At 46.0% G+C, this 25,623-nt stretch overlaps 1 protein-coding gene, 1 long non-coding RNA gene and 1 pseudogene across 3 annotated transcripts; 1 reads left to right on the top strand and 2 right to left on the bottom strand.

The window, feature by feature from the left end:
• Window positions 1-430: 430 nt before the first annotated feature.
• Window positions 431-4,224, bottom strand: LOC136486502 (disease resistance protein RPM1-like). 2 transcript variants are annotated; one of them, XM_066483405.1, is made up of 3 exons: window positions 3,994-4,224; window positions 983-3,890; window positions 431-892 (listed from the first exon to the last, which is right to left on the bottom strand). In XM_066483405.1, the coding sequence occupies exon 2, from the start codon at window positions 3,818-3,820 to the stop codon at window positions 1,025-1,027; it is 2,796 nt and encodes a 931-aa protein (XP_066339502.1). In that variant the 5' UTR covers window positions 3,821-3,890; window positions 3,994-4,224; the 3' UTR covers window positions 431-892; window positions 983-1,024. The 2 variants fall into 2 exon arrangements, with proteins under 2 accessions (XP_066339502.1, XP_066339501.1); XM_066483404.1 differs by having other exon boundaries at window positions 983-3,884.
• A 2,122-nt stretch (window positions 4,225-6,346) lies between these two features.
• LOC136486503 (uncharacterized) lies at window positions 6,347-7,480 on the top strand. Its single transcript, XR_010766835.1, has 3 exons — window positions 6,347-6,408; window positions 6,553-6,614; window positions 7,299-7,480. It is a non-coding gene; the product is annotated as an uncharacterized lncRNA (long non-coding RNA).
• Window positions 7,481-10,443: 2,963 nt separating this feature from the next.
• On the bottom strand, window positions 10,444-24,475 carry LOC136488420 (disease resistance protein RPM1-like; annotated as a pseudogene).
• Window positions 24,476-25,623: the final 1,148 nt, after the last annotated feature.

The following is a 25,623-nucleotide window of genomic DNA, read 5'->3' as shown; positions in this document are numbered from 1 at the left end:
ATCTAAAAATAAAGAATAAAAAAATAGGCCATTCTTGATAGACGAGACAGAGACCCAAACAACCCTGGGCAATCCACGCCGAAAATTTGATACCGATGCTTAGAGTCATGCTAACTCTTTGAAACCTTCTAGGCAGTGTACCAAGGCATTCTATGACACCTCATTCGATTCATCTGGTTAATGCATCAAAAAACTAAATGCTTTGCTTTAGTACAACACATTCTTGTATATTTATTAAGTAACTAACGGCAGGGCATCTCCATATAGCTAGAAAAGAAGCCATGTACTCAGGTTACCAACTAAAAAGAACATAACAATTGCCAACTCTGAACAGCGCGCAGCCTAAAGATACTAATTTGGCTATTGGATTCTATTACAGTTTATCCTTTAAAACAACTAAAATTGTAATGCGATAGGAGTAACCTTTTAGGCTAATCACACCCATTATATTCCATTGATTGGATCAAATTATTCATAAACATACTGCTGATTGGAACTTAAAGTTTTGGTTCCACACCCAACAGAAAGCATCCACAGACGAAAAAAGTTATGCTTTGCAAAACGAGAAGTAAAGCGTCTGACAAGCTTATTACAAACCTGGGAGATGCCTCACCCATAAAGGACATCAAGCCCATATCTTAGGACCAGAGACTAAACAGGAACGACATGAAGTAGTAAATAAAATTACAACAGTGTTTGCGCTTAATTCACAAACCGATTTATAAATTCGTAGACACTCTATTATGCAATCTGCACCCATACGGAATTCAGGACTTCCCTTGCTGATGGGCGGATGTCCTGTGCTTACTCGATTCCTAGCTCAATACATGTCCACCAACCGCTGAACTGAACCACCAAAAGTCCAAAGCAGACCAACAAAGGCAGCAGCAACCTGATGAAAATGATATCAACGAGACATTTAGTTAGGAATGGCAGAGTGTTCTGGCCGGTCCAACAGCAAGAAGCAGCATAAAACCCATACCTTGTATGTGAATTCCGGAAATAGCAGCTAGGATCCAAGCCTTCAGCCAGCGAATGCATTCCTTTCTCTATTTACAATTCTTCGCCAAAAGTTTTTCTCAGTTGATTTAAAATCAACCATTCTAATGTGGCTAATCTTCATTAGCTCTTCATTGCATTCATTTGCTTCACCTTCCTGCCTAATGATCTTTATAAGCTCATCAGCAGCATCTTCCAAATATAATTCATCGAGCGTTGTAAGATACTCAATGCCATGAGGGAGGCGCTTCAGTTCTGGGCACCCTGCAAACCGTAGCTCAACGAGGCTTCCTAGTGCACCTTCTTCTATTTCTACTTGGCTGAGCTGCGGAGCATCCCATATAAATAGTTCTCTCAGTCTAGGAAATGACTGTACGGAGAAGCATAATGTCTTTCCCTCGTAAGCCTTAAAAAGATTAAGTGAGCATAAATTACGCAGCACCATGAGGTTAGGAAATGAGTTCTCATCAAGTTTGGATAACATCAGAGATAAACGAGTGAGACAGTTAAGGTGCAACCAGGAGGAGAGAAGCTCAGGCATCCGTTTCTTTTCCAGCTGCCCTATCAGTACGAGTTTACTAAGAGTTTCTGGTAAACTAAGTTGTTCCAATGGCAATGCTTCGTTTTCGTTTGACATACCAATTGACAAATGGACGAGACTGCTCATGTTCTGGAGAGCACTGCGCAGGACTAACGAGTGCTCACTTGTCACGTCATCAACTGCAAATGTTCGTAAATCCGTCAAAGCTGCAACATCACGGAGAGTCTCTGAGCTAGCTTTAACCCTTTGAAGAGCATGCAGTCCTGTCAGGTTCTTTATTATGCCCCTAGGCACCTTTACTCCACCCTGACGCCAGAAAGATCCTTCATGGACACTTACAGTTGCATATAGGTACCTAAGCTTCTTCAGTTTTCCTACATCCTTTGGTAAAGATAGTAGACCAGTGTCTAATGCATCTAGTACTTCTAAGTTTTGCAATCTTCCAACAGCCTCTGGTAGAGTCTCAATTCCAGTATAACGGAGACCCAAGAAACGCAGATTAAACAAGCTGAAGACCTCATTAGGGAGCATCTTGATTTTAGTACCTTGAAGATCCAATGTTGACAACAATGTTGAGGATGCAAGGATAGGCCTCAACAAATCGATATCAACAGAACTTGTAAAAACATAGATTGCACGGAGCTGCATCACACCAGATTGATTCAGCGGTACAATATTGGTGCTATTTATTGACAGTCTGCGTGTTTCATGTACTGAAAATGTCCCATGGCCCTCATAAGCTGTACAAAAGCATTCTTTTGCTGCTTTGTCAAGGGCAAAATGGCGGATGATATCATGCATTCGGCAACACCTCAGTCGTCCGAATTCATTCTTCATCACGACTTGTAGCAAGCTTCGGTTTACAAGATCATTCAAGTATCCCTCTGCCACTTGTTCTAGTGTTTTGTTCTCCTTTTCCTTGATGAATCCAGATGTAATCCAGTGCCTAATTAATCTTCGCCTCCCCAATTTATAATCCTCAGGAAATATTGCACAATGTAAGAAGCAATTCTTTAGTTCATGCGGAAGGTCCTCCAAGCTTACTTTTAGAATACTATCGACTCCTTGGATCACATTATTATTTGACTGCAATTCTAGATCCATGTACACACTATCCCATTCAGAGTATGTTGGTTGTTTGACAGACAATAGACGTCCTATGCATGCAATGGCAATAGGCAAGCCTTCACACTTTTGTAAGAACTTTACAGCCAAATCCTGTAACTCTGACGGGCACCTTTTGTCATCACTACTCCGAAAAGCTGCTTTGCAGAATAACTCCCAAGAGTGCTTATCTCCTAGAGGTTCCAGCTCAATTCTGCAATTGCTAGTTGCCAATGATGCAACTTCAAACTTTCTTGATGTGAGAACAAACCGGCTGGTACAATTAGTTGGAAAGACTTCCATGATATTGTTAATCCATACATCCTTTTCCCAAACGTCATAAAGAACCAAGATATACCTTTTACCTTCAAGATGTTTCCGGATGATCTCAACTAAACCTCTAATTTCCATGTTAGTAGCATCAGTTACGATGCTAAACTCTCTAGCAATTCTCTTTAGCAAGTCTTCAAACTGGTAACTCTTTGACACTGTTACCCAGGCTGCTGCATCAAAATCCAGTTTCACAATTTTGTAGACATGGTCAACCAAAGTAGTTTTACCTACGCCACCCATTCCCCATACTGTGGCTATTTTGTAGTTCTTTTCTTCTAGATCACCTATTAGCCACTGCTTGAGCTTGGTTGCATTATCTTCAATACCCACTACATCATCTTCCCTTGCAAAACACAAATTTTGATTGGTGGGTCTGGCATGATCACCCCTCCCAGCCTGTCCCTGCATACCTGGGATGACATAACGTGCCCTTCTCTTTGCAGCTTCTTCAAGTTCGACATTGATATCACGGAGCTTATGAGCTAGACGGTGCCAAACCTTAACATGCTTGATCCTCTTCTTCATCTTGGCTGCAAATCCTCCATGCTTGTCGTCCTCAAGCTTGTACATGAACTCATCGACAACATCCTCGATCTGGAAAGATAGTTCCCTGATATTCTTGGTGAAGATGCCAGTGGTCTCGTCGGTATCCTTGAACTTCTCTGCCTGACGCAAGTAGGCCTTCATGCTCTCAAATTCTTTCTCAGCTTTGCGGATCTCGCCAAAAAGACCCTTGAGGGCTGAAGCTTCCATGCAAAGCAGGGATGCTCCATAGGTTGCTGCTTCTTTCGCCAAGGCTGCACCTAGCTTGCCGATCAGCACTCCCACGACGGCTTCCGCCATGGTGGTTACCTGCGCTTGCTTCAGTGCTTAGAGTCACCAGTGTAAGCTCGTGACCTATATAAACCTAAATCTCACAAATCAGTCCAATTATCAGTGGTTAATTATTTTCATGTCAACAATCTGAACCATGGAACCAACATTTGAACAAACTGTGAACTGACGAGAGCTGATACCTGAAAATGGGGAAGCTAGAAAACAGGCATGTGCAGCAGATCTGGGCTTCTGGCCAAGTTGAAGCCACTGTCAACCAAGGCGGAGTAGTAGTTCTGGAGTTGGATCCGTAAGGACTAAGGAACGATGCTACAAGGCCCTAGAACAGAGACCACCACTCGACGAGTCAACGGCGAACAAGAAGTGGTTGTGGGCTTGTGCCTTCGTCTTTGTGGAACAAAGGATGAAGCTGATTGTGGACCTGGACAGCCACGCTACCAGCAGCGTAGAAAGGAGTGAGTAATAAATGCATTGTTCGCTTGGCTGATAAGTTATGATTGACAGTAGCGTTGGCTGATTTGTTGTGAGGAAAAAATACGATTCGTTGGCTAAAAAAATACGATTTATAAGCTAAGCGAACAAGGCGAAAAAGGGTATAGATTTGTTTAATAATAGTGGGAGCAGTTGACGAGAAAAAGGGTATAGATTTGTTTAATAATAGTGTTGGGTTTTCGTGATTTTTAGTGTTTTTGTTTTGTGACGCGATGACGGAAACAGTAAAGGCGTTCGAGATGTACGTCAAACACCTGTACAGATTAATAAAGAAATGTTCATCCAAAATGACTACTATTCGATTTAAGACAGAATTAGCAAACTTACTCGTGCATGCAACTCAGCTTGTTGTGTGGTTACCTTAATGACATGTGGCTTCAAGATTTATTTGACGATCACGTTATGCATTTTAATTTATCTAGAAATCGAACTCCCTAATTATCTAACACGTTGGCCATGAGAGGCACTGTGGGATACAGTAGCTAGGCTAAAAAACACTCGGTAAAGGCTTTGCCGAGTGTAACACTTGGCATAGAGAACACACCATCTACAGTATCAGCAAACAGCTATTTGCTGAGTGTTTTTATCGCGCACTCGGTAAATAGTTTGCCGAGTGTCAATACTCAATAAACACTCAGCAAAAATAAACTCTTGGCAAAAAAAAGTTAACGGGATGGCACGGTGACGGCGCTTTTGCCGAGTGCACGACGAAAAAGCACTGCCGAGTGTCAAGCCCAAAACACTCGGTAAAGTTTCTAAAGTTTGCCGAGTGTCCAACCCAAAAAACTCGGTAAAGTTTAGACACATTGCCGAGTGTCACGCCCAAAACACTCGGCAAACACTTGTTCAACGACCAGATTTTATGGTCACTTTGCCGAGTGTCCATTAGAATATACTCGGCAAAACCAAAACACTCGGCAAAGAAGGTTCCCAAAATAACAGAAAATGTCCTCTTCGCCGAGTGTTTTGCCTTGACACTCGGCAACTCCGCTCTTTACCGAGTGTTACACTCGGCAAAGCGACCAAGACCCCCCCTTTTTTGCTAATCTATCACGTATAACGGACCCCTCTCAATTCACAATAAACCATCACAATTCACAACAAACCATCATCACAGGCATAATTATATGTCACAGGCATAATAAATCATCTTCACAATTCACAATAAACCATCATCACAATTCACAATAAACCATCATCACAAGTCACAACTAAGTCACAATAAGCCACAAATCACTACACCATAACCTACTTTTCCCAACAGTTATGTGTTGGTAAAACTAGGCTTTTGACAACACATAAAGTGTCGGCAATGATATACCTTTTTTAGGGTCACCTTAACTGTCGCCAATAATAATGTAAGGCTACACGTTATGTGTCGACGTTTGTCCTTCCAACCTAAAAAGTGTCGGCAAAAGTTTTTAGACAAACAAACTGTCGTCGTACAATAAGTAAACCACTGTCAAAGTGTCGTCGAAGGCTATGCGCCGAAGCAAATAAATGTTGAGCCCACTAAAACAGGCTGCCTTAGAACCCATCCCCATTCGTCTCTCCTACTGATGCGACTTGGGGAAAAAACCCGCAGCCAGCAGAGACCGACGCCACCGGCCACCAGCAGATCCCGACTCGGCGCGCCACCAGGAGGGCTCCTCCGCCGGGCGCTACAGGAGGGCTCCGCGGGCTAGGCGCCGTCAGTAGCCACTGCCGCCGTCTCCCAATCCCGCCGCAGCCGAACTCCCTAGCCGAAGCCCCCCTCCCCAGGCCCCCGTCGCCGAATCCAACGACGCCGCCACCCCAGTCCCTAGCCCCCGTCGCCCTAGCCCACTACCGGCCAGCTGCCCCCAAGCCCGCCGCCCCCAAGCCCACCGCCTCCCAAGCCCGCCGTCCCCAAGCCCGCCGTCGCCCTAGCCCACTGTCGGCCAGCAAAAAGCGGTGCCACCGCCGCATCCCCATTCCCCTCTGCATCCAGGTGCGTCATCTCCGCATCCCCTTCCTCTCATCCCTATTCCCCTGCGTGCTAGGTTTCGGCGCAGCTTACTTTCTTGTATTTTTTTCTTGGTTGCAGAAAGGGGTAGACGAAGGTGAGAAAGGCTGAAAGATTCAAGGTTTGGGTTACTTCTCTTGCCAAACTTTCATTCAGTCTAGATGTTTTAGGGATATTGGATCTGGCATTTCATCCAATCCGAGCAGGGTAGCAATTGCAGAAAGTAATTTTCTTTAAATTATTCATGTTTTGCTTTCGTATGCAGTGTAATTGTTCGATGGTATTCCACTAAGAAGGCCTAGGTTCAGTCCTGTCTGCATCTTGGAGGTATGATCTGTAGAATTGAGTCTCTTGCTTTGCCTTTAATCGATTCTTTAAAATTGAATACTCATGTAAATATCTATTTGTTGAAATAGAGATTGTGTGCCACTGCTAAATATTTTAGTCACCTTGATGCAGTTTTGTGTAAGATTAAAAGACAAACGATAGTCACATACAAAGGGTTTTACTGAACTGACTTATTTCGCTTTTGTATGAACTCTGAACTTGTAGGTTTCACCCTACCTGAACATGAATACCTGATCATACGCTTGTCAAAAGTTGATTACCTCTAAATTTGTGGTACCATGATCCATTGTAAGAACCAGAACATTAGTGTGTTTTTATACTGAACTCCAATTTATGAGATTCATCATATATTTTATTTTTTAAATACTCACATGAATGCTCCAGCCCAAACTAAATATTTGTATACTCAATACATATGCTACTGTAAGTGTACCCATACCTAGTATTATAATGCTACAGATTTATGCATATTTATGTATTTGCTGGTCCATCTTGTGATGCTTAGGTTAGCTTCTTAAATTTGTATATGACAAATATATCATAGAAGCAGGACGCATATGACAAGGCTAACTGGACCTCGACCAATATATATAGTGATAGTGATCATGCTGATGTTCTAAGTGAGAATAATTTATCCCTTGTTCTAAAAGATGTGACACTCAGGCAGCGGCCGTGTTCCTGTGCTGAGCGTTACCATGCGAGTGGAGTTGCTAGTGGCAAGAGCGAGTCTGCTAGTGGCCGAGCAGCAGGTGTTGATGTTCTGACTTCCAGGGAAGAAGCAAGCAAGCTTGAGGCTTCAAGTACTAGGTATAAAAATACATTTTTCTCATTTTCTGTAATTAGCTCTTGTGTTGATGGTTTTATGCCGTCTTAGATTAAGGTATTTAATGGAGTAATGACATATTATCATTAGTCAAGAACTTTGTGTTACTTGGCAACTCTGATTTTGCACTTTGGTTGACAACAAAATGCCCAAGTTACTTTAGTTATGCTTGGTCTTTTTGTATATTGGGCAGCTCTTTAATGTATGGTTACAGGCTATTAGCTAATAGACTAGTATTCCTAGTTACAGTTGCACTGACAGCATATGAGACAGTTTGGTTCTGTAATGGCCCTTTACCAGCTAGAGTACAGTCGGGATCACCTGACCGAGCGGGAATAGCTTCTAGTTGATCTTGCTCTTGTATCTGATCCCACATTTATCTCGCGTTTGACTTCTTGATTTGCTCTGTGAGTAGTGGCATGTGTCATTTTGTTTTGTGGGTGCCATTTGATTAGGTGCTACGCGGGTATAGTCAGGTGTCTGCCTTATTTCTTTGGTTGAACACAATTACATGCCCGGGATATGTAATCTGCTCATCGTTACACATATTGCTTCTCGTAATGCTACTATGTGTTCCATTTGGGCAGTATATTTTTCTCCCATGATAGTTTCATTGGGTCATAGTATTTATTTAAAGATGTATGATACAGTAATATGTTTTGTGTTGTCCGGTCATAGTCAGGTATCTGTCTTATACAATCTTGTGGTTGATACAGTTACATGACTGGTACACAAATGTCACTCATCGTTACTCAAGTTGCCTTCACTTGCTGTCATGTGTTACATCTGAGTGCTACATCCATTTAAGAGTGCTCTATATTGCTCTTGTATAATTTTGTCCACTATAGGTTAGAAATACCATGTGACCCAATAATATGGCTGCAATGTATTGTCCGGACATAGTCAGGTACCTGTCAAATGCAATGCTGTGGTTGATACAGTTACATGTCCGGTAGAAAGACGTCATTCATTGTTCAGCTTGTAATGATCGTTCTTTCTTTTTTGAATATGTACTCATCATCTTTAGTCTACTGTTTGCTATTAGTGATATTTGTTACAATACAAGAGCATATATAATGCAGATGCAAAAAAAAACATATATTTCAGATAGCATAGGTGCAGTTTTTAGTCCAAATGAGTCATTTGCTTCTCACTTGTCTAAACTGAGCCTTAAGCTATCGAAGATGGCACAATAGGGCATAGCAGATCATGTGTCTTTGCTTCTCTGGTACCTAGGTCGATGTGAGTATTAGACATCATAGATGCATTCCATTAGTAAATTTTATCTATCGGCAAGCTGCAGTTCCATCTTTTGCTCCTTGTATGCATGTTTGTGCATCACATGAATAAATAGTTTAGTTCAGATTTGCCCATCACTAGTACCTGGGCAGTGCCCTTGTAGTAGTAGCTCATCTGAGGCAAGTATGCCAGGAAAACATAGCTTATGGAGTAAAAAACATAGCAATATAAATGTGTCAATTGAAGGTTCAAGAGGCTGCAGATGCTTAGGTGCCATCTACACATAGCAATATAAATGTGTCCCATAATTTTGGAATTTTGCATACTGTGCATTTCATATTAGGAGTTAATGTACAGAGCACATTGCACTGATATTTCACATTTTTTTCATGTTAGGTACTATGTGGTGTTGCAAGTATTTTGGATTGGCAAGCTTTTGAGGTTCGATCAAAGAGCTCTTACATGTTCTGTAGAGTGGCAGCAACCATATATATGGCAGCAACCATATTTTGGAGTGGCAGCAAGGAGTGGCAGCAACCATGGAGTGGCAGCAACCATATTTTGGAGTGGCAGCAACCATGGAGCTTTAGTCATAACCAATTAATACAAGACTTGTACTATGCCTATACATGTATGTAACTGACTAATCTATATCTTGGACCTATATGGCTCTATGTACTTGCCAAATCTTTTTCAGTTCTATCCAAGCTCGGTTTTGTCTGAATATATGTATATCAAGTTGGTGTATGTATGGAAGATCTAATATATTATTTATACAAAAATCAAGTGAATTTGTTCAATGTGATGCCTTCTATATGAGCAAAAGTGGATTTGTCAAATTACTATGCAGTTTTGTTGATAGTTTTTTTTGCAGGGTATGGTTTGTAAAATACCTTGGAAATGGTTTGGCCAACATATAAACTGTCGGCAAAGGTCTTAACTGTCGGCGTAGGTCTTAACTGTCGGTAAAGGATTAACTGTCGGCAAAGGTTTAACTGTCGGCGTAGGTAGAGCATTTGCCTACACATAAAGTGTCGGCGATTCTGTTAACTGTCGGCAAAAGTTTCGCCGACGGCTTCTAGCGCGACTGTTTCTAAACTGTCGGCAAAACTTTTCGCGGGAGGTTATCTGTCGGCAAAGGTGCCCTTTGCCTACAATAGAAAGTGTCGGCAAAAGTATGTTGTGTTATAGTGAATGCAAATGCAATCACTGCGGAGGCCCTTGGAACCACTGCGATAAATCCGGGTCTTGAGACTGATTATTGGATGCCACCGATTGATTCTGCACAAAAGAGAAGTATTCGAAACAGAGTTAGCTTCCTTTTTAAGTTGCGGGAAAATGATATATAGGTTAGTACTAACAACTCTAGCAATGTTTACTGACAATAAAACATATATATTTTTGTTAAATTCAACATGATAATAGATTCAATTTGACCCATACTTTAGCTTCCTCTAGTGTCCGGGTCAACTATAAATATAAAAGCTATAAACAGAATGTGAAACATGTTTTAACTTGGCAGCTTTGTTTCACTATCAAACAAAGACAACTAGCTGCTGGCCAATTATTTTTGCTAACTGTGTATTCAAAACCAGTTTTGTCCATTTGTCCACTAGACTGACAAAGGACAGTCGTCCACGCGTAGGTGGTCAATAACAACAGTATTTAGACTATTTCTAATGTTCTTGTTGATAATAATCTTTTAAATTACTTGACAGAATGGAGCAAGAAATTCGCAAGTTATGTTCAAAAACAAAATAAAAGTTGCAGGAGGTAGCCATGGCTTGCTATCTTCATTCTGTAAGTAGCATATATTGCCCGTAGATGTGTTGCACCAGATTGACTCAATGATGAAATATTGGAACTTTGTATTGATAGTCGACGTGAGTTGCATACCGATAATGTCCTGGATCCCACGAAAACTTCACCAAAGCATTCTGTCTCTGATTTTTTTAGAGCAAGATGGCGGATGACATCATGCACTCGGCACTTCTTCACTCTTCCAAACTCATTCTTCACAACAACTTGTAGCAGGCTTCGGTTTATAAGGTCATTCAAGTAGCCCTCAGCCACTTCTTCCTGTGTATTGTTCTCTTTTTCGTTGACGAATCCAGAAGTAATCCAGTGCTTTATTAACCTTCTCCTCCTCAGTTCATAATCCTCTGGAAAGAGTGCACAATGTAAGAAGCAGTTCTTCAGTTCATATGGAAGGTCCTCCAAACTGACTTTCAAAATGCTATCAACACCAGGGATTGTGTTTTTAGTTGACTGCAGCTCTAACTTCTGGTACACCTTTTCCCATTCAGAGTAAGTTGTGTTGGATATAATGTGGGCTTGGCCCATATAATATTTAATAAATCAAATAAAACTCTATGGTACGTAACATTAATGGTTGTATGGTTTAATACCATACGGGATTCTGACTGAACGTTGACTCAGCTTATATGGTTGGAAATTATTCATCTAAATTGAGAAGCTAGGAAAAGGACAAAGGCGTGCCACGCGCGCGCGCGCGCCGCCGCCGCCGGCCAGGCCGAGGCCGTGGGCGTGGCGTGGCGTGGCGTGCAGGCGGGCGTGGCCAGTCTTTTGCCACTTAAATCCACATTATCATGGGAGTTTCACTCCTTAATGGTGGAGGTGAATTGACTGCGTCAGTTACCGTTCCTTCTGCTTCCCGTCTCCTGGGATCCTCCGCTGCCTCTTCCCCTTCCCTGCAGCAGCCTTATATCTCAAGTCCTCCCCCCGTTCAGAATATCTCCTAACGCAACCACTCCCGAGAGAACCACAGACTCCTAACGCAACCACTCCCGAGAGAACCACAGATCAGCAGCGTTCTGGTTTCCCCGTCCCGTTCCTCTGCGCGCACGGTGTAGCGGGAGAGCAGGTGCCTCCGGAACCCTCGTCCGCCTGAGAACCCTGCACGGGGTGAGCGGCGATTAAGTTTCTGGGGAGCGATCCACGACTGCTCGTTCGTCTTCTTCCCGGTGATTGCCTGCGGAAAGTCAAAGCGTCTTCTTCCTGGTGATCCGTTCGTGGGACTGCACTGCGAACATCTTCCTGCATCGACTGTGGTCCACGACTTCGAGCAACGCACTATGTCGACTAGTGCGAATGGAGCCTCCGATGCCCTCGGCATGGGACCCTCCGCTGGGTACAGTCTAATCTTTCTGATTACTGTAATATGTACTCTTACTGTATCGTTTTGTATGTCATCTATGCATGCTGTAGAGTTCATAAGAAATATACACATGCACATATATGCCGTCACAAACCTGCTGATGTTATATTTCTAGATTAAACTGATAATAAAAATGCCTAAATTTCTAACAATCTAAAAACCTAATGTTAGGCAATTTTATGTCAGTGGTTTTGCTGCTGCGTTGAAGCCAAATAATTTTGATGGCAAGAATTTCATGATATGGCGTGCAAAGGTGGTACTGTGGTTGACTGCGATGAACTGGTATCACGCCGCGCAGGGAAAGCTTGAACAGTTCACTCCTGAGGAGAAGCGAAAGTTCTTGGCTGCCGATAACTTGTTTCGAGGCGCCATGATTAGTGCACTTCATCCCAAGTATGAGAAAAACTACATATCTTGCACATCAGGCAAAGAGTTATGGGATGCTCTTGAGGCAAAGTTCGGGGTTTCTGATGCGGGCAGCGAGCTGTACCTCATGGAGCAGCTGTATGACTATAAAATGGTTGAAAACCGTTCTGTGGTCGAACATGCTCATGAGATACAGACGCTAGCAAAGGAACTTGAACATTTCCCATGTTTGTTGCCCGGCAAGTTTGTGGCCGGCGGTATAATCGCTAAGTTGCCACCTTCTTGGAGGGATTTTGCTACTTCTCTAAAACACAAGAGACAAGAGTTTAGAGTGGCTGAGCTTATTGGTTCCCTTGATGTTGAGGAGAGGGCGAGAGCAAAAGACAACCGTGGAAAAGGAGTTGAGTCTTCCGCTGCCAATATGGTGCAGAAGAAAAACTCATTTGCATCTCGTAATAAAAAAAAGAACATGCAAGAGAACAACAATGCAAAGCCTAATCAATCTGCACAGTTTAAGAAGAAAAACAACAAGAAAGGTGGAGGTTATTTTGTTTGCGGGAGTGATGAGCATTGGGCAAGTGCGTGCCCAGACCGCAAATATAAGCAAGAAAAGAAATAAGCAAACGTGGTCACTAGCGAGACTGGAGGAGGAACATCTGTGTATGGTAATTCTTTGCCCTTTGTTCTTTCAGTTTGTCTTTCACCTGAGTGGTGGATGGACAGCGGTGCTAATATTCATCTGTGTGCTGATGTTTCCTTGTTTACTTCCTAACAGGCCGGAGGACTGGAGCCTTGCTGATGGGAAACGGTTCGCATGCGCATGTTCTTGGTGCTGGTACGGTCATTCTGAAGTTTACTTCGGGAAAGACGGTGCTATTAAAGAACGTGCAGCATGTCCCCTCCATCAAGAAAAATCTTGTTAGCGCTTCTCAGATGTGTCGCGATGGTTTTAAAATTGTACTTGAGTCCAATAAATGTGTTGTGTTGAGACATAGAACATTTGTTAGGAAAGGTTATGATTGCGGAGGCTTGTTCCGCTTATCTTTGCTTGATGATGTGTGTAATAAAGTGGTGAACAATGTTAATGCTTCGGATGAGTCGAATATTTGGCATTCACGACTTTGTCACATTAATTTTGGCTATCTCACGCGGCTTGCAAATCTGAATTTAATCCCAAAATTTAACTTAGTCAAAGATTCTAAGTGCCAGGTGTGTGTGCAATCGAAGCAACCGCGCAAGCCTCACAAGGCTGCTGAGACGAGGAACTTGGCACCATTAGAACTCGTTTATTCTGATTTATGCGAAATGAATAACGAATTGACTAAAGGCGGTAGACGATACTTCATGACATTTATAGATGATTGTACTAGATTCTGCTACGTATATTTATTGAAAACTAAAGATGAAGTGTTGCATTATTTTAAAGTCTATAAAGCTGAGGTAGAAAATCAACTTGAGAAGAAAATCAAGCGTTTGCGGTCTGATCGCGGGGAAGAATATTTCTCAAATGAATTCTCTGAGTTCTGCGCGGTGCATGAAATTATTCATGAGAGGACGCCACCATACTCACCACAGTCCAATGGGATTGCAGAGAGAAAGAACCGTACTCTAACTGATTTGGTTAATGCCATGTTGGAGACTGCGGGACTATCTAAGGAATGGTGGGGTGAGGCTATTTTGACAGCATGTCATGTCCTGAATAGAGTGCCCACAAAGAACAAAGAAATTACACCATTCGAGGAATGGGAGAAGAAGAGATTAAATCTCTCTTACCTGCGAACTTGGGGTTGTTTGGCAAAGGTGAATGCGCCAATAAATAAAAAATGAAAGCTTGGACCAAAGACTGTTGATGGTGTCTTTCTTGGTTATGCTATTCACAGCGTGGGTTATAGATTTTTAATTATAAACTCTAGTGTTCCTGAGATGACTGTTGATACAATCATGGAATCTAGAGACGCTACATTTTTTGAGAATGAGTTTCCTATGAAAAATACACCTAGCACAACTAGTTATGAATTTATAATTAACCATGAGCATGAAAACTTTATTCCGATAGAACAAATTGAGGAACCCTATGTGCAAAATCCTGAGGAGGATGACACTATAGTCACCAGGAAAAGTAAGAGACAGAGGACTGCAAAGTCTTTTGGTGATGACTATATTATGTACCTTGTGGATGACACACCAACGACCATTGAAGAGGCATATTTCTCTCCTGATGCTGACTTATGGAAGGAAGCAGTACGGAGTGAGATGGATTCTGTTATGTCTAGTGGAACTTTGGAAATTGTTGATCGTCCCTATGGGTGCAAGCCTATAGGGTGCAAATGGGTGTTCAAGAAAAAGCTTAGGCCTGATGGTACTATTGAGAGGTACAAGGCAAGGCTTGTGGCCAAGGGTTATACCCAAAAGGAAGGTGAAGATTTCTTTGATACTTATTCACCGGTTGCCCGATTGACCACAATTCGAGTTTTGCTTTCCCTGGCAGCCTCTTATGGTCTCATCGTTCATCAAATGGATGTTAAGACAGCTTTCCTAAATGGAGAGTTGGAGGAGGAGATCTATATGGATCGGCCTGATGGGTTTGTAGCCAAAGGTCAAGAAGGCAAGGTGTGTAAATTATTAAAGTCGTTATATGGTCTGAAACAAGCTCCTAAGCAGTGGCATGAGAAGTTCGACAGAACTTTAACATCTGTTGGCTTTGTTGTGAATGAAGCTGACAAATATATATACTATCGGTATGGTGGGGGTGAAGGAGTCATTTTGTGCTTATATGTTGATGACATACTGATCTTTGGATCCAGCGTCAAAGTGATCGAAGAGGTGAAGAGATTTTTAACTAATAATTTTGAGATAAAAGATTTGGGAGAGGCTGATGTTATTCTTAATATCAAGCTTCAAAGAGAAGGTGATGGTGGGGTAACTCTGTTACAAACCCACTATGTGGAAAAGGTACTGAGTCGCTTTGGGTTTAGTGACTGTACATCTGCTCCTACACCTTATGACCCTAGTGTGCTATTGAGGAAAAATCGAAGAATAGCAAGGGATCAGTTGAGATATTCCCAAATCATTGGTTCGCTCATGTATCTAGCTAGTGCAACAAGGCCTGACATCTCATTTGCTGTGTGCAAGCTGAGCCAGTTTGTGTCAAACCCGGGAGATGATCATTGGCGTGCTCCTGAGAGAGTAATGTGCTACCTAAAAGGGACCATGAGCTATGGTATTTGTTATACCGGACATCCAAAAGTGCTAGAAGGCTATTGTGATGCCAACTGGATTTCTGATGCTGATGAGCTTTATGCCACAAGTGGATATGTGTTTTCGCTTGGAGGTGGCGCTGTTTCCTGGAAGTCTTGCAAGCAGACTATCTTAACGAAGTCTACAATGGAAGCAGAACTCACAGCATTAGACACTGCTGGATTTGAGGCTGAGTGGCTTCGTGATCTCCTTATGGATTTACCGGTTGTTGAAAAACCCATACCGGCTATTTCTATGAACTGTGATAACCAGACTGTGATTATGAAGGTTAACAGTTCTAAGGATAACATGAAGTCCACAAGGCATGTTAAGAGACGACTAAAATCTGTCAGAAAATTGAGAAACTCCAGAGTAATAGCGTTGGACTATGTTCACACGTCTAATAATCTGGCAGATCAATTCACTAAGGGTCTGTCATGAAATGTGATAGAAAGTGCATCGAGAGAGATGGGTTTGAGACTCACTTGAAATTTACTATAGTGGTAACCTGTTCTATGTGATCGGAGATCCCGTGAAGTAGAATGGTGAAACAAACTGGTAGTAAATTGTGAGGAAAGATCCTTAGTAAGGCTCATCTCTGATGCACATCTTTCCTAATTGTAAGGCAGGTTGGTTTTACCTTAATGTGTTCCAAGTGGCTTGCTAAAAGCAAAGATGTTGTCCTACAGAACATCTTTTGAGGAACACACCTATATGAGTCAGGCTGCTGGTCACAGTCTATGAGATTTGGGTGATCTCTAAATACTCATGAAAGGCACTGGAGTATGACTTATATGCTTCAACCAGAGGGGATGCCTTTTGTAGCCAAGCATCAGCTAAGGACTTTAGTGACATTCACCTCATACAAAACTGTCAATTCAAGGCCTAGTCCATTGTTCAGTTGTGACTGAGTGAAACTACTGTTCTAGATGGATGTTCAACTTAACAGTCTCCATTGAAACACTGGTATATAAAAGAAATGTGGTTCTGAGACTACTTTGTTACAAACCCTAGAGTTTGGTGGGGATTATTGGATATAATGTGGGCTTGGCCCATATAATATTTAATAAATCAAATAAAACTCTATGGTACGTAACATTAATGGTTGTATGGTTTAATACCATACGGGATTCTGACTGAACGTTGACTCAGCTTATATGGTTGGAAATTATTCATCTAAATTGAGAAGCTGGGAAAAGGACAAAGGCGTGCCACACGCGCGCGCGCGCCGCCGGCTGGGCCGGGCCGAGGCCGTGGGCGTGGGTGTGGGCCGAGCCGTGGCGAGGCTGGCGGGCGGGCGGCGAGCGAGCGAGCGAGCGGGCGGGCGTGGCCAGTCTTTTGCCACTTAAATCCACATTATCACTCACTCCTTAATGGTGGAGGTGAATTGACTGCGTCAGTTACCGTCCCTTCTGCTTCCCGTCTCCTGGGATCCTCCGCTGCCTCTTCCCCTTCCCTGCAACAACCTTATATCTCAAGTCCTCCCCTCCGTTCAGAATATCTCCTAACGCAACCACTCCCGAGAGAACCACAGATCAGCATCGTTCTGGTTTCCTCGTCCTGTTCCTCCGCGCGCACGGTGTAGCGGGAGAGCAGTTGCCTCCGGAACCCTCGTCCGCCTGAGAACCCTGCACGGGGTGAGCAGCGATTAGGTTTTTGGGGAGCGATCCGCGACTACTCGTTCGTCTTCTTCCCGGTGATTGCCTACGGAAAGTCAAGGCGTCTTCTTCCTGGTGATCCGTTCGTGGGACTGCACTGCGAACATCTTCCTGCATCGACTGTGGTCCGCGACTTCGAGCAACGCACTATGTCGACTAGTGCGAATGGAGCCTCCGATGCCCTCGGCATGAGACCCTCCGCTGGGTACAGTCTAATCTTTCTGATTACTGTAATATGTACTCTTACTGTATCGTTTTGTATGTCATCTATGCATGCTGTAGAGTTCATAAGAAATATACACATGCATATACATGCCGTCACAAACCTGTTGGATGTTATATTTCTGGATTAAACTGATAATGAAAATGCCTAAATTTCTAACAAGTTGGGGGTTTGAAACACAGTAGCCGGCCTATGCACGCGATAGCAATAGGCAAACCTTCACACTTTTCTAAGAACTTTGTGGCCAAATCCCATAACTCCAAAGGGCAGCTCTTGTCCTCGTTGTTCTAAAAAGCTAGCTTGAAAAATAACATATAAGAATGCTTTTCTTGTAGTGGTTTTAGCATAACTGCACAATCATTAGTTGCCAATGATGCAACTTCGGATAATCTTGATGTGAGAACAAATCGGCTTGTTAGTAGGAAAAAGATTCATGATATTAATCCACACATCCTGTTCCCAAACATCATCGAGCACTAAGATGTACCTTTTACCTTTAAGATGGTTACGGATGGCCTCAACTACAATTCTTATTTCCATATTGCTACAATCGATTGAGATGCTGAACGCCCTTGCAATTCTTTTTAGCAAATCCTCAATTTGGTAACTCTTGGACACAGTTACCCATGCAGTAGTGTCAAACTCGGCTTTCACAATGCTATAGACATGATCAACCAAAGTAGTTTTACCCACTCCACCCATCCCCCAAACTGTAGTGATTCTACTGTTCCATTCTTCCAAATCACTGCCTAGCCACCCCATGAGCTTGTCTGCAGCATCTTCAATACCCACTAGATCGCCATCCCTTGAAATACACAAATTTTGAGTGTTGGATTTCGCATGATGGCCACCGCTCCTAGTGTGTCACAGCATTCCTGGGATGACATAACGTGCCCTCCTTTTTGCAACTTCTTCGAGCTCGGCATTGATATCACGGAGCTTGTGAGCTAGACGGAGCCAAACCTTGAGATGCTCGATCCTCTTCTTCATTTTGGCTGCAAATCCTCCATGCTTGTTGTCCTCAAGCTTGTACATGAACTCATCGACAACATCCTGAATCTGGAAAGATAGTTCCCGTATCTTCTTGATGAAGATACTGTTAGCCCATAGGATCACCGGCTCAGGTGAGTCTACCACTCACCAGTCTTGCCGAGCACGGCCGACCTCGACAGAGGTTGCCCAACCACACACTATGGCTAGAGATAGAAGAAGTGAGGGAGAACAGAGCATACACACACAGCAGAGACACCAACGTTGGCCGGAGCCCTGTATAGTAGATGGCAAATCTGAACTCTCTTTGTTGAGTTGCAGTGGCAAATTATATATACAACTTTACCCATCTAGTCCTAGTACAGCTGCCCTGCTGCAACAGTGACTAGATAACATAGCAGAGCTGACTCTGGCGCCTGCTCCTACTGTGACTATAGTGCGGCAGGTGAGCCGTTCGGTGCCTACCTCTACAGCGGCTACAGTACCACAGCAGGGAGCCTTTTCGGCGCCGTCTTTCCTTGTTGTGTGTTCACACATGGAAGCAGTAGAATATCTAACAATTCTTCCCCTAATCCTACTGCTATCCTTGTTCCCCCTCCATGCCGATCATCTCCTTCAGCTCTGTGAGTCGAAGAAGTCTGAGCGGCCTGGTGAGGACGTCCGCGAGTTGCTGATCAGTTTCGACGAACTCGATGACGATCTGCCCTCCATCGACACAGTCCCTGAGGAAGTGGAACTTCACGTCGATGTGCTTGCTCCGGTCATGGAGAATCGGATTCTTCACCAGGGCGATGGCGGGCTGGTTGTCCACCATCAGTGCTGGTGAGTGAGCTTCCGCACCGGTCAGCTCGCCCAGCAGCCGGCGCAGCCACACAACTTGGCACGCCGCTGTGGCCGCCGCTACGTACTCTAGCTCGCACATAGATAGCGCCACCATCTTCTGTTTCAGCGACAGCCATGAAATTGGAGCCGACCCGAGGAAGACGAGCACACCAGAGGTGCTCCACCGTCTGTTGATGTCCCCCGCCATGTCTGCGTTGCTGAACACAGTGAGCTGCAGCCTACTTTCACCGGTCTTGGGGAAGGCGATCCCCAGATCCACTGTCCCTTTGATGTAGCGTAGTAGCCGCTTCACTACAGCCCAATGATCCTCTCTAGGATCCTCCATGAAGCGACTAACGTAGCCCACGGCAAACGCAATGTCCGGCCTTATGTGGACTAGATAGCGCAGACCGCCGACGATGCTTCGATAGTGTCGCATCCACCTTCGTCGCGGTACTGGCCTTTGTCAGCTTCAGCCGCTCTTCCATCGGAGTCACGCATGGCTTGCACTCAGCCATGCCGCTCCACTCCAACAGCTTCGAGGCATACGCGCTCTGACCGAGCGTGAGCGCCTCCTTCCCCTACCTCACCTTGATGTTGAGGTAGTAGGAGAGCACGCCGCGATCGCTCATTCGAAAATGAGCCATCATCTCATGCTTGAAGCTATCGATGTCCTCCGCACACGCGCCGGTGACGATCAAGTCATCCACATACACGTCGACGATGAGCTCCTCCTTCCCCCGTCGCCGCGTGTAGAGCGTGTGCTCAGTTGTGCACCTCATGAACCCAAGCTCGCCCAGCGTGGCGTCAAGCTTGGTGTTCCATGCTCGTGGGGCATGCCATAGCCCGTAGAGCGCATTGCGCAGTCGGAGCACCCTGTGCTCCTCTCCCTTGATGGCGAAACCCGTAGGTTGTCTAACGAAGACCGTCTCCGCCAACTCGTCATTGAGGAAGGCCGATTTAACGTCCAAGTGATGGACGTGCCAGTCCTTTGCTGCTGCCAAAGCTAGTAGCAAACAGACATAATCCATGCGCGCCACCGACGCAAAGACTTCCTCAAAGTCGATGCCCTCATGCTGGACAAAGCCTCGGGCGACAAGGTGCGCCTTGTGCTTAACAATGGCCCCTTGCTCGTCCCGCTTGACTTTGTACACCCACTTCAGGCTGATCGAACGACATCCTGGAGGTGGATCGACGAGCTCCCAAGTCTCGTTTTTCCACGATCGCCTTCATCTCCTCCAGCATCGCCCGTCACCAATTTCCATCGCGCTCGGCCAGCGCGAACGTGGGTGGTTCCTCAGCACTGACGAGGAGCAGCTCTGGGTCATTGAGCAGCCTACCCGCCAGGCCTGAGGGCCCTATGCCGCCGACGATGTTGTCCAACCTATGGAACCGCACCTCCTCACCTTCGTGGAAGGCATCCACGAACTCAGTGATGTCACTCGGAGGTGAGGCGAACTCGATCGGCATCGATGGAGTTCCTTGTTCCGCCTGAGTGCTCGGCATAGCACCTAGAGTGCTTGACACACCAGATGTAGTGCTCGGCACTACTACTGGATAGCTTGTCATAACCCCTGCAGTGCTTAGCCCCACTGTAGGAGTGCTGAGCCTCAGTCTTGAAGTGGTCGGCACCAATGCAAGACCTCTTGGCTCTACTACGGGAGTGCTCGGCACCCGTCCTAGAGTGGTCGCCACCACTGTAGATCCTCTCGGCACCACTTTTGGCGTGTTCGGTATCCCTCTAGGAGTGCTCGGCACTCCTCCCGGAGTGCTCGGCATCCCTCCCGAAGTGCTTGGCACTGCTCCAGGAGTGCTCGGCTCTGTTGCTGGAGTGCTCGGCACCCCTCCCGGAGTGCTCGGCACCTCTTCCCCAGCGTCTCTACCACCGTGGATGACCAAGTGCTCGATAATGAAGGTGCCGGTGAAGCCGCCAGCTTCCCCCGTGCTAGGACTGTTCTAGTCCCAGGCCACCTTCTCGTCGAATACGACGTCGCGCGAGACAAGCACCTTGTCTCCGCGTGGGTCGTAGAGCCGGTATGCCTTGGTACCCTCCGCGTAACCCAGGAACACCATCGGTGTGCTCCTGTCCTCCAGCTTGGTGAAGATCGGCTTCGTCTTCATGACGTGGCCGATGTAGCCGAATGTTCGGAGGAAGGACACGCTCGGCTTGCACCCATGCCAAGCCTCGAACGACGTCTTGCCCTTTAGGGCCTTGGTGGGAGCGCGGTTGAGGATGAACACCACCGTGGTCACCGCCTCACCCCAGAACCTTGCTGGCATGCCTTTGGACTTCATCATGGATCGAGCCATGCCGACCACCATTTGGTTCCGTCGCTCCACCACGCCATTCTATTGTGGCGAGTATGGTGCGGTGTGGTGTCGTACCACACCCTGATCCGCGCAGTACGCAGCAAACTCCACCAAAGTGAATTCGCCGCCGCGATCAGTCCTCAGCACGCGGAGCCTCTTGCCGCTCTCGGCCTCCGCGCGCATCTTGAACTTCTTAATCGCCGTCTTTGCTTCGTCCTTCCTCGTCAGGAGTTGCAGCCACATATAGCGACTGCAATCATCCACGAGCAGGAGGAAGTACCGCCGACCACCGTTTGTGGCTGGCGTGATCGACCCACAGAGGTCACCGTGGATGAGCTCGAGAGCGTCCACCGCGCAATACTTGGCCGCTTTTGGGAACGGCATCCTCCTCTACTTCCCGGGCAGGCAACTGTCACACAGCTCGCCTCCGTGCTCGATGTGGGGTAGCCCTCGGACCATCTTGCCCAGCCGACCAAGCGTGTCAATGCTGAGATGTCCGAACCGGGCATGCCACAGCCACGGTTCCTCGGTGTGCCTTGCCGCCAGGCACACCGGCTGCTCCACCTTCAGGTCGAGCAGGTACAACTGGTTTAGGGACCTCTTCACCTTGGCAAGAAGTCATTGTTCCCGGTCCCTGATCCTGAGAACTCCGTCCTTGATCAGTACCTCGGTACCGCGCTCATCTAGCTGGCCAATGCTGATGATGCTTGAACGTAGCTACGGGATATAATATACATTCGTTAGCGTGCGGTGCTCCCCGTTCTGGCACCTGAAGATGATGGTGCCGTGACCTTCGATAGCCACCCTTGAGCCGTCATTAAACTTCACCGTACCGGTAACATCGTCGTCGAGCTCGGAGAAGGTTGCCTTGGAGCCCGTCATGTGGTTGCTGGCACTAGAGTCCAGATACCACCGCTGCTCCTGCTCGTCGCCCACACGTCCGAGGTGTACTTGGGCGCGCGGTTCGTCGAGGTTGACAGCCTTTAGTACCTTCCTAGGTCCTTCCACCGTCGTCACCTCTCTCTTCTCCTTGGTCTCGACGTTGTGCAGTGCACAGAACGTCACCATCAAGATAGTGGCCTCATCCTCATCACCAGCTTGGTCTAGATGAGCTTCAGCCTTCTTCTCCTGCTTGCGATTCGGGCACTCCCGTGCCCAATGGCCCGTCTTCCCACAGCGTCGGCAGGCATTGGGGTCGATCTGCTTCTTCCTCTCCGAAGAAGCATTGCCGCGGCGCTTGCCATCGTCACCGCGAATAGAGGAGGCTACCCCAGAGTTCCTCCGAGCAGCCCACTCCTCCTCTGTCAGCAGTAGTTTACCACTGTCCTTCGTTGCTGTCGCCTGCTCCAGGCGCTCGTCCACCGCCCGCAGATGACCTGTCACATCCTCAATGGTGAGGGTGGATAAGTCCAGCATCGTCTCTATGGAGAGAGCGATCTGGATGTACTTTGCCGGCACGGAGTGGAGGTACTTGGAGACCGCCTCCTCTTCGTCGATGGTGACACCGCGGCTCTTCAACTTGCTGATGAGCGTCTGCAGACGGAGGAAGAAGTCCTCCACCGATTCATCATCCTTGAACTTGAGGTTGGCATACTCCTGCTTCAGAAGCTGGGCCGTCGCCTTCTTTGCGCGGTCGGAACCGACGCGCATCGCCGTAATAGCCTCCCATGCCTCCTTAGCAGAGCTCTTCGCTCCCAACGGTTCCCTATACTCCATCGGTACAGCAGCGAGGATAGCCTCCAACGCTAACATGACATCTTCTTCGTTGTCGGTGCCCTTGTCAGCAGCATTCCAGAGCCGTCAGGCTCTGAGCTTGACCTTCATGGTCACCGACCACTCTCCATAGTTGGTGCGAGTCAGCGTCGGCCAACTGGTGCCGCTGACCTCCCGCACCGTGTGAACAACGACCTTCTATCGTGGCTGGGCAGTCACAGCAGTGCCACTGCTGTCGTCCATCTCCGAACCGTGCATCATCGTTAGCGGTTAGTCCGTCGACGGTGTTTGTACAGTTCTGATACCACTTGTTAGCCCACATGATCACAGGCTCAGGTGAGTTAACCACTCACCAGTCTTGTCGAGCACGGCCGAGCATGACAGAGGTTGTCCGACCACACACTATGGCTAGAGGTAGAAGAAGTGAGAGAGAATAGAGCATACACACACAGCAGAGACACTAGCGTTGGCCGGAGCCCTATATAGTAGATGGCAAATCTGAACTCTCTTTGTTGAATTGCAGTGACAAATTATATATATAACTCTACCCATGTTGTCCTAGTATAGCTGCCCTGCTGTAACAGTGACTAGATAATACAACAGGGCTGACTCTGGCGCATGCTCCTGTTGCGGCTACAGTGTGGCAGGTGAGCCGTTCGACGCCCGCCTCTACAGTGGCTACAGTACCACAGCAGGGAGCTTTTTCGACGCCGTCTTTCCTTACTGTGTGTTCACACAAGGAAGCAGTAGATTATCTAACAGATACCGGTGATCTCGTCAGAATCCTTGAACTTCTCATACTCACGCAGGTAGGTTTTCATGCACTCCAGCTCCACCTCGGCTTTGCAGATCTCGCCAAAGAGACCCTTGAGAGAAGCTTTCTTACAAAGCAGGGATGTACTGTAGGCTGCTGCTTCTTTGGCCAAGGCTGCACCTAGCTTGCCAATCAGCACTCCCACAACAGCCTCTGCCATGGTGGTTTTGTACGCTTGAAGACCTCAGAGTTACATGTGGACCTCAACAACCTAAACCCCAAATTTCAAAAAATTAACTCGAATTACCTTTCAGCTCCACAATCTGGACCTTTTTTTTTTTTTGAAAAAGAAAACAAACAAATTCAAACCTTGCACTGATGAAACTTGACAGTGTTACCTGAATACGAGAAGCTATAGAACAAGCACGCATTGAAGTTGAAGATCAGGCTTTGTTTTAGTCACGGTTTGCATTGGGGAGTAGGAGGAGTTGCATCGTCAGAGATGGAAAGGGGCAAGCCATGCGGTTTCGTGGAAGGAGACGAGGAAAAAAAAAGTCTCTGCGCTTGTAGAGGAGAAAGCTACATAATCGTTAATCAGTCAGTAATCAGATGCTGTCTGGTTAAAAGCACCAATCAGTGGTGGGCCATCACCTAACGCATCATCCACTAAGTGAGGGGTGTCTGTCACACAGCGTTAGACTGACTTGGTCATTAGCATTTAGACTTGTAGAGTACAGTGTAAGTGTAGAGCAGTCCACCAAATTGTGCAACGTTCCCGCAGGAACCCAGCAGATCATCATTAGATCTCCCCAAAGCACTCAGCACAGGGCCACAAGGCACCACTGAACTGTGACACCAAAGCAGAGCAAGCAAGGCATCAACAACCTGAAGAAAATGAAACAGACCATACATTTATGGAAGAGTTAAATGCACAGTAGGTCCATTAACTTTTGGTGGTGTGTTATTTAGGTCCGTCAACTTTCAAACTGTATTTTTGGGTCTATTAACTTTTGGTGATGTGTCATCCAGGTCCATCAACTTTCAAACTGCATTTTTTTGTCCATTAACTTTTGGTGATGTGTCATCCAGGTCCATCAACTTTTAAATTGCATTTTTAGGTCCCTAAACTTTTTAACTGGATCACCGTCGGTCCATACCCCTTCGTTTAGTGAGTAGATTTGACATGTCACGTCAAAAAAGCAGCCATCATGGAGTAAAGGACGAGATCACCATCCGGAGATAATCATCAATACGAAGAACCTGATGGGATCACCATCTAGGGTTTCCCGAGCGGCGGCTCGACGGAGAATAAACTCCACAATAAAATCCAGTCTAATCTACCCGGTACAAGGCCGAAGGCCATAGGTATAGGCACGCAGGCCACCTGACCCAAACAAAACTCAGACTCCACCAGCCCAACTAGGACCGATTGACCCTGAGTCCCTGATTCGGCTATAACATGCATGGCACGTCCAAATGCGGCCACCAATTTGATTCACGTACACAGGTGCACGCATACACTAAAAGCTAGATGCTAGATAAAAGATTGTGTATCATGTAGGGGACCGTGACGCCTAAGAGGGGGGGTGAATTAGGCAACTTAAAATTCTAACTCTAAACTATGGCATCTTTTTCTAACCATACCAAAACCTATGCAAAAGATAAACTATCTAAA

This window comes from Miscanthus floridulus, chromosome 10 (genome assembly GCF_019320115.1).
Source record: "Miscanthus floridulus cultivar M001 chromosome 10, ASM1932011v1, whole genome shotgun sequence".
Taxonomy (NCBI): Eukaryota; Viridiplantae; Streptophyta; class Magnoliopsida; order Poales; family Poaceae; genus Miscanthus; species Miscanthus floridulus.
The sequence above is the reverse complement of the archived record's forward strand: the minus strand, read 5'-3'. Positions and strand labels throughout refer to the sequence as shown.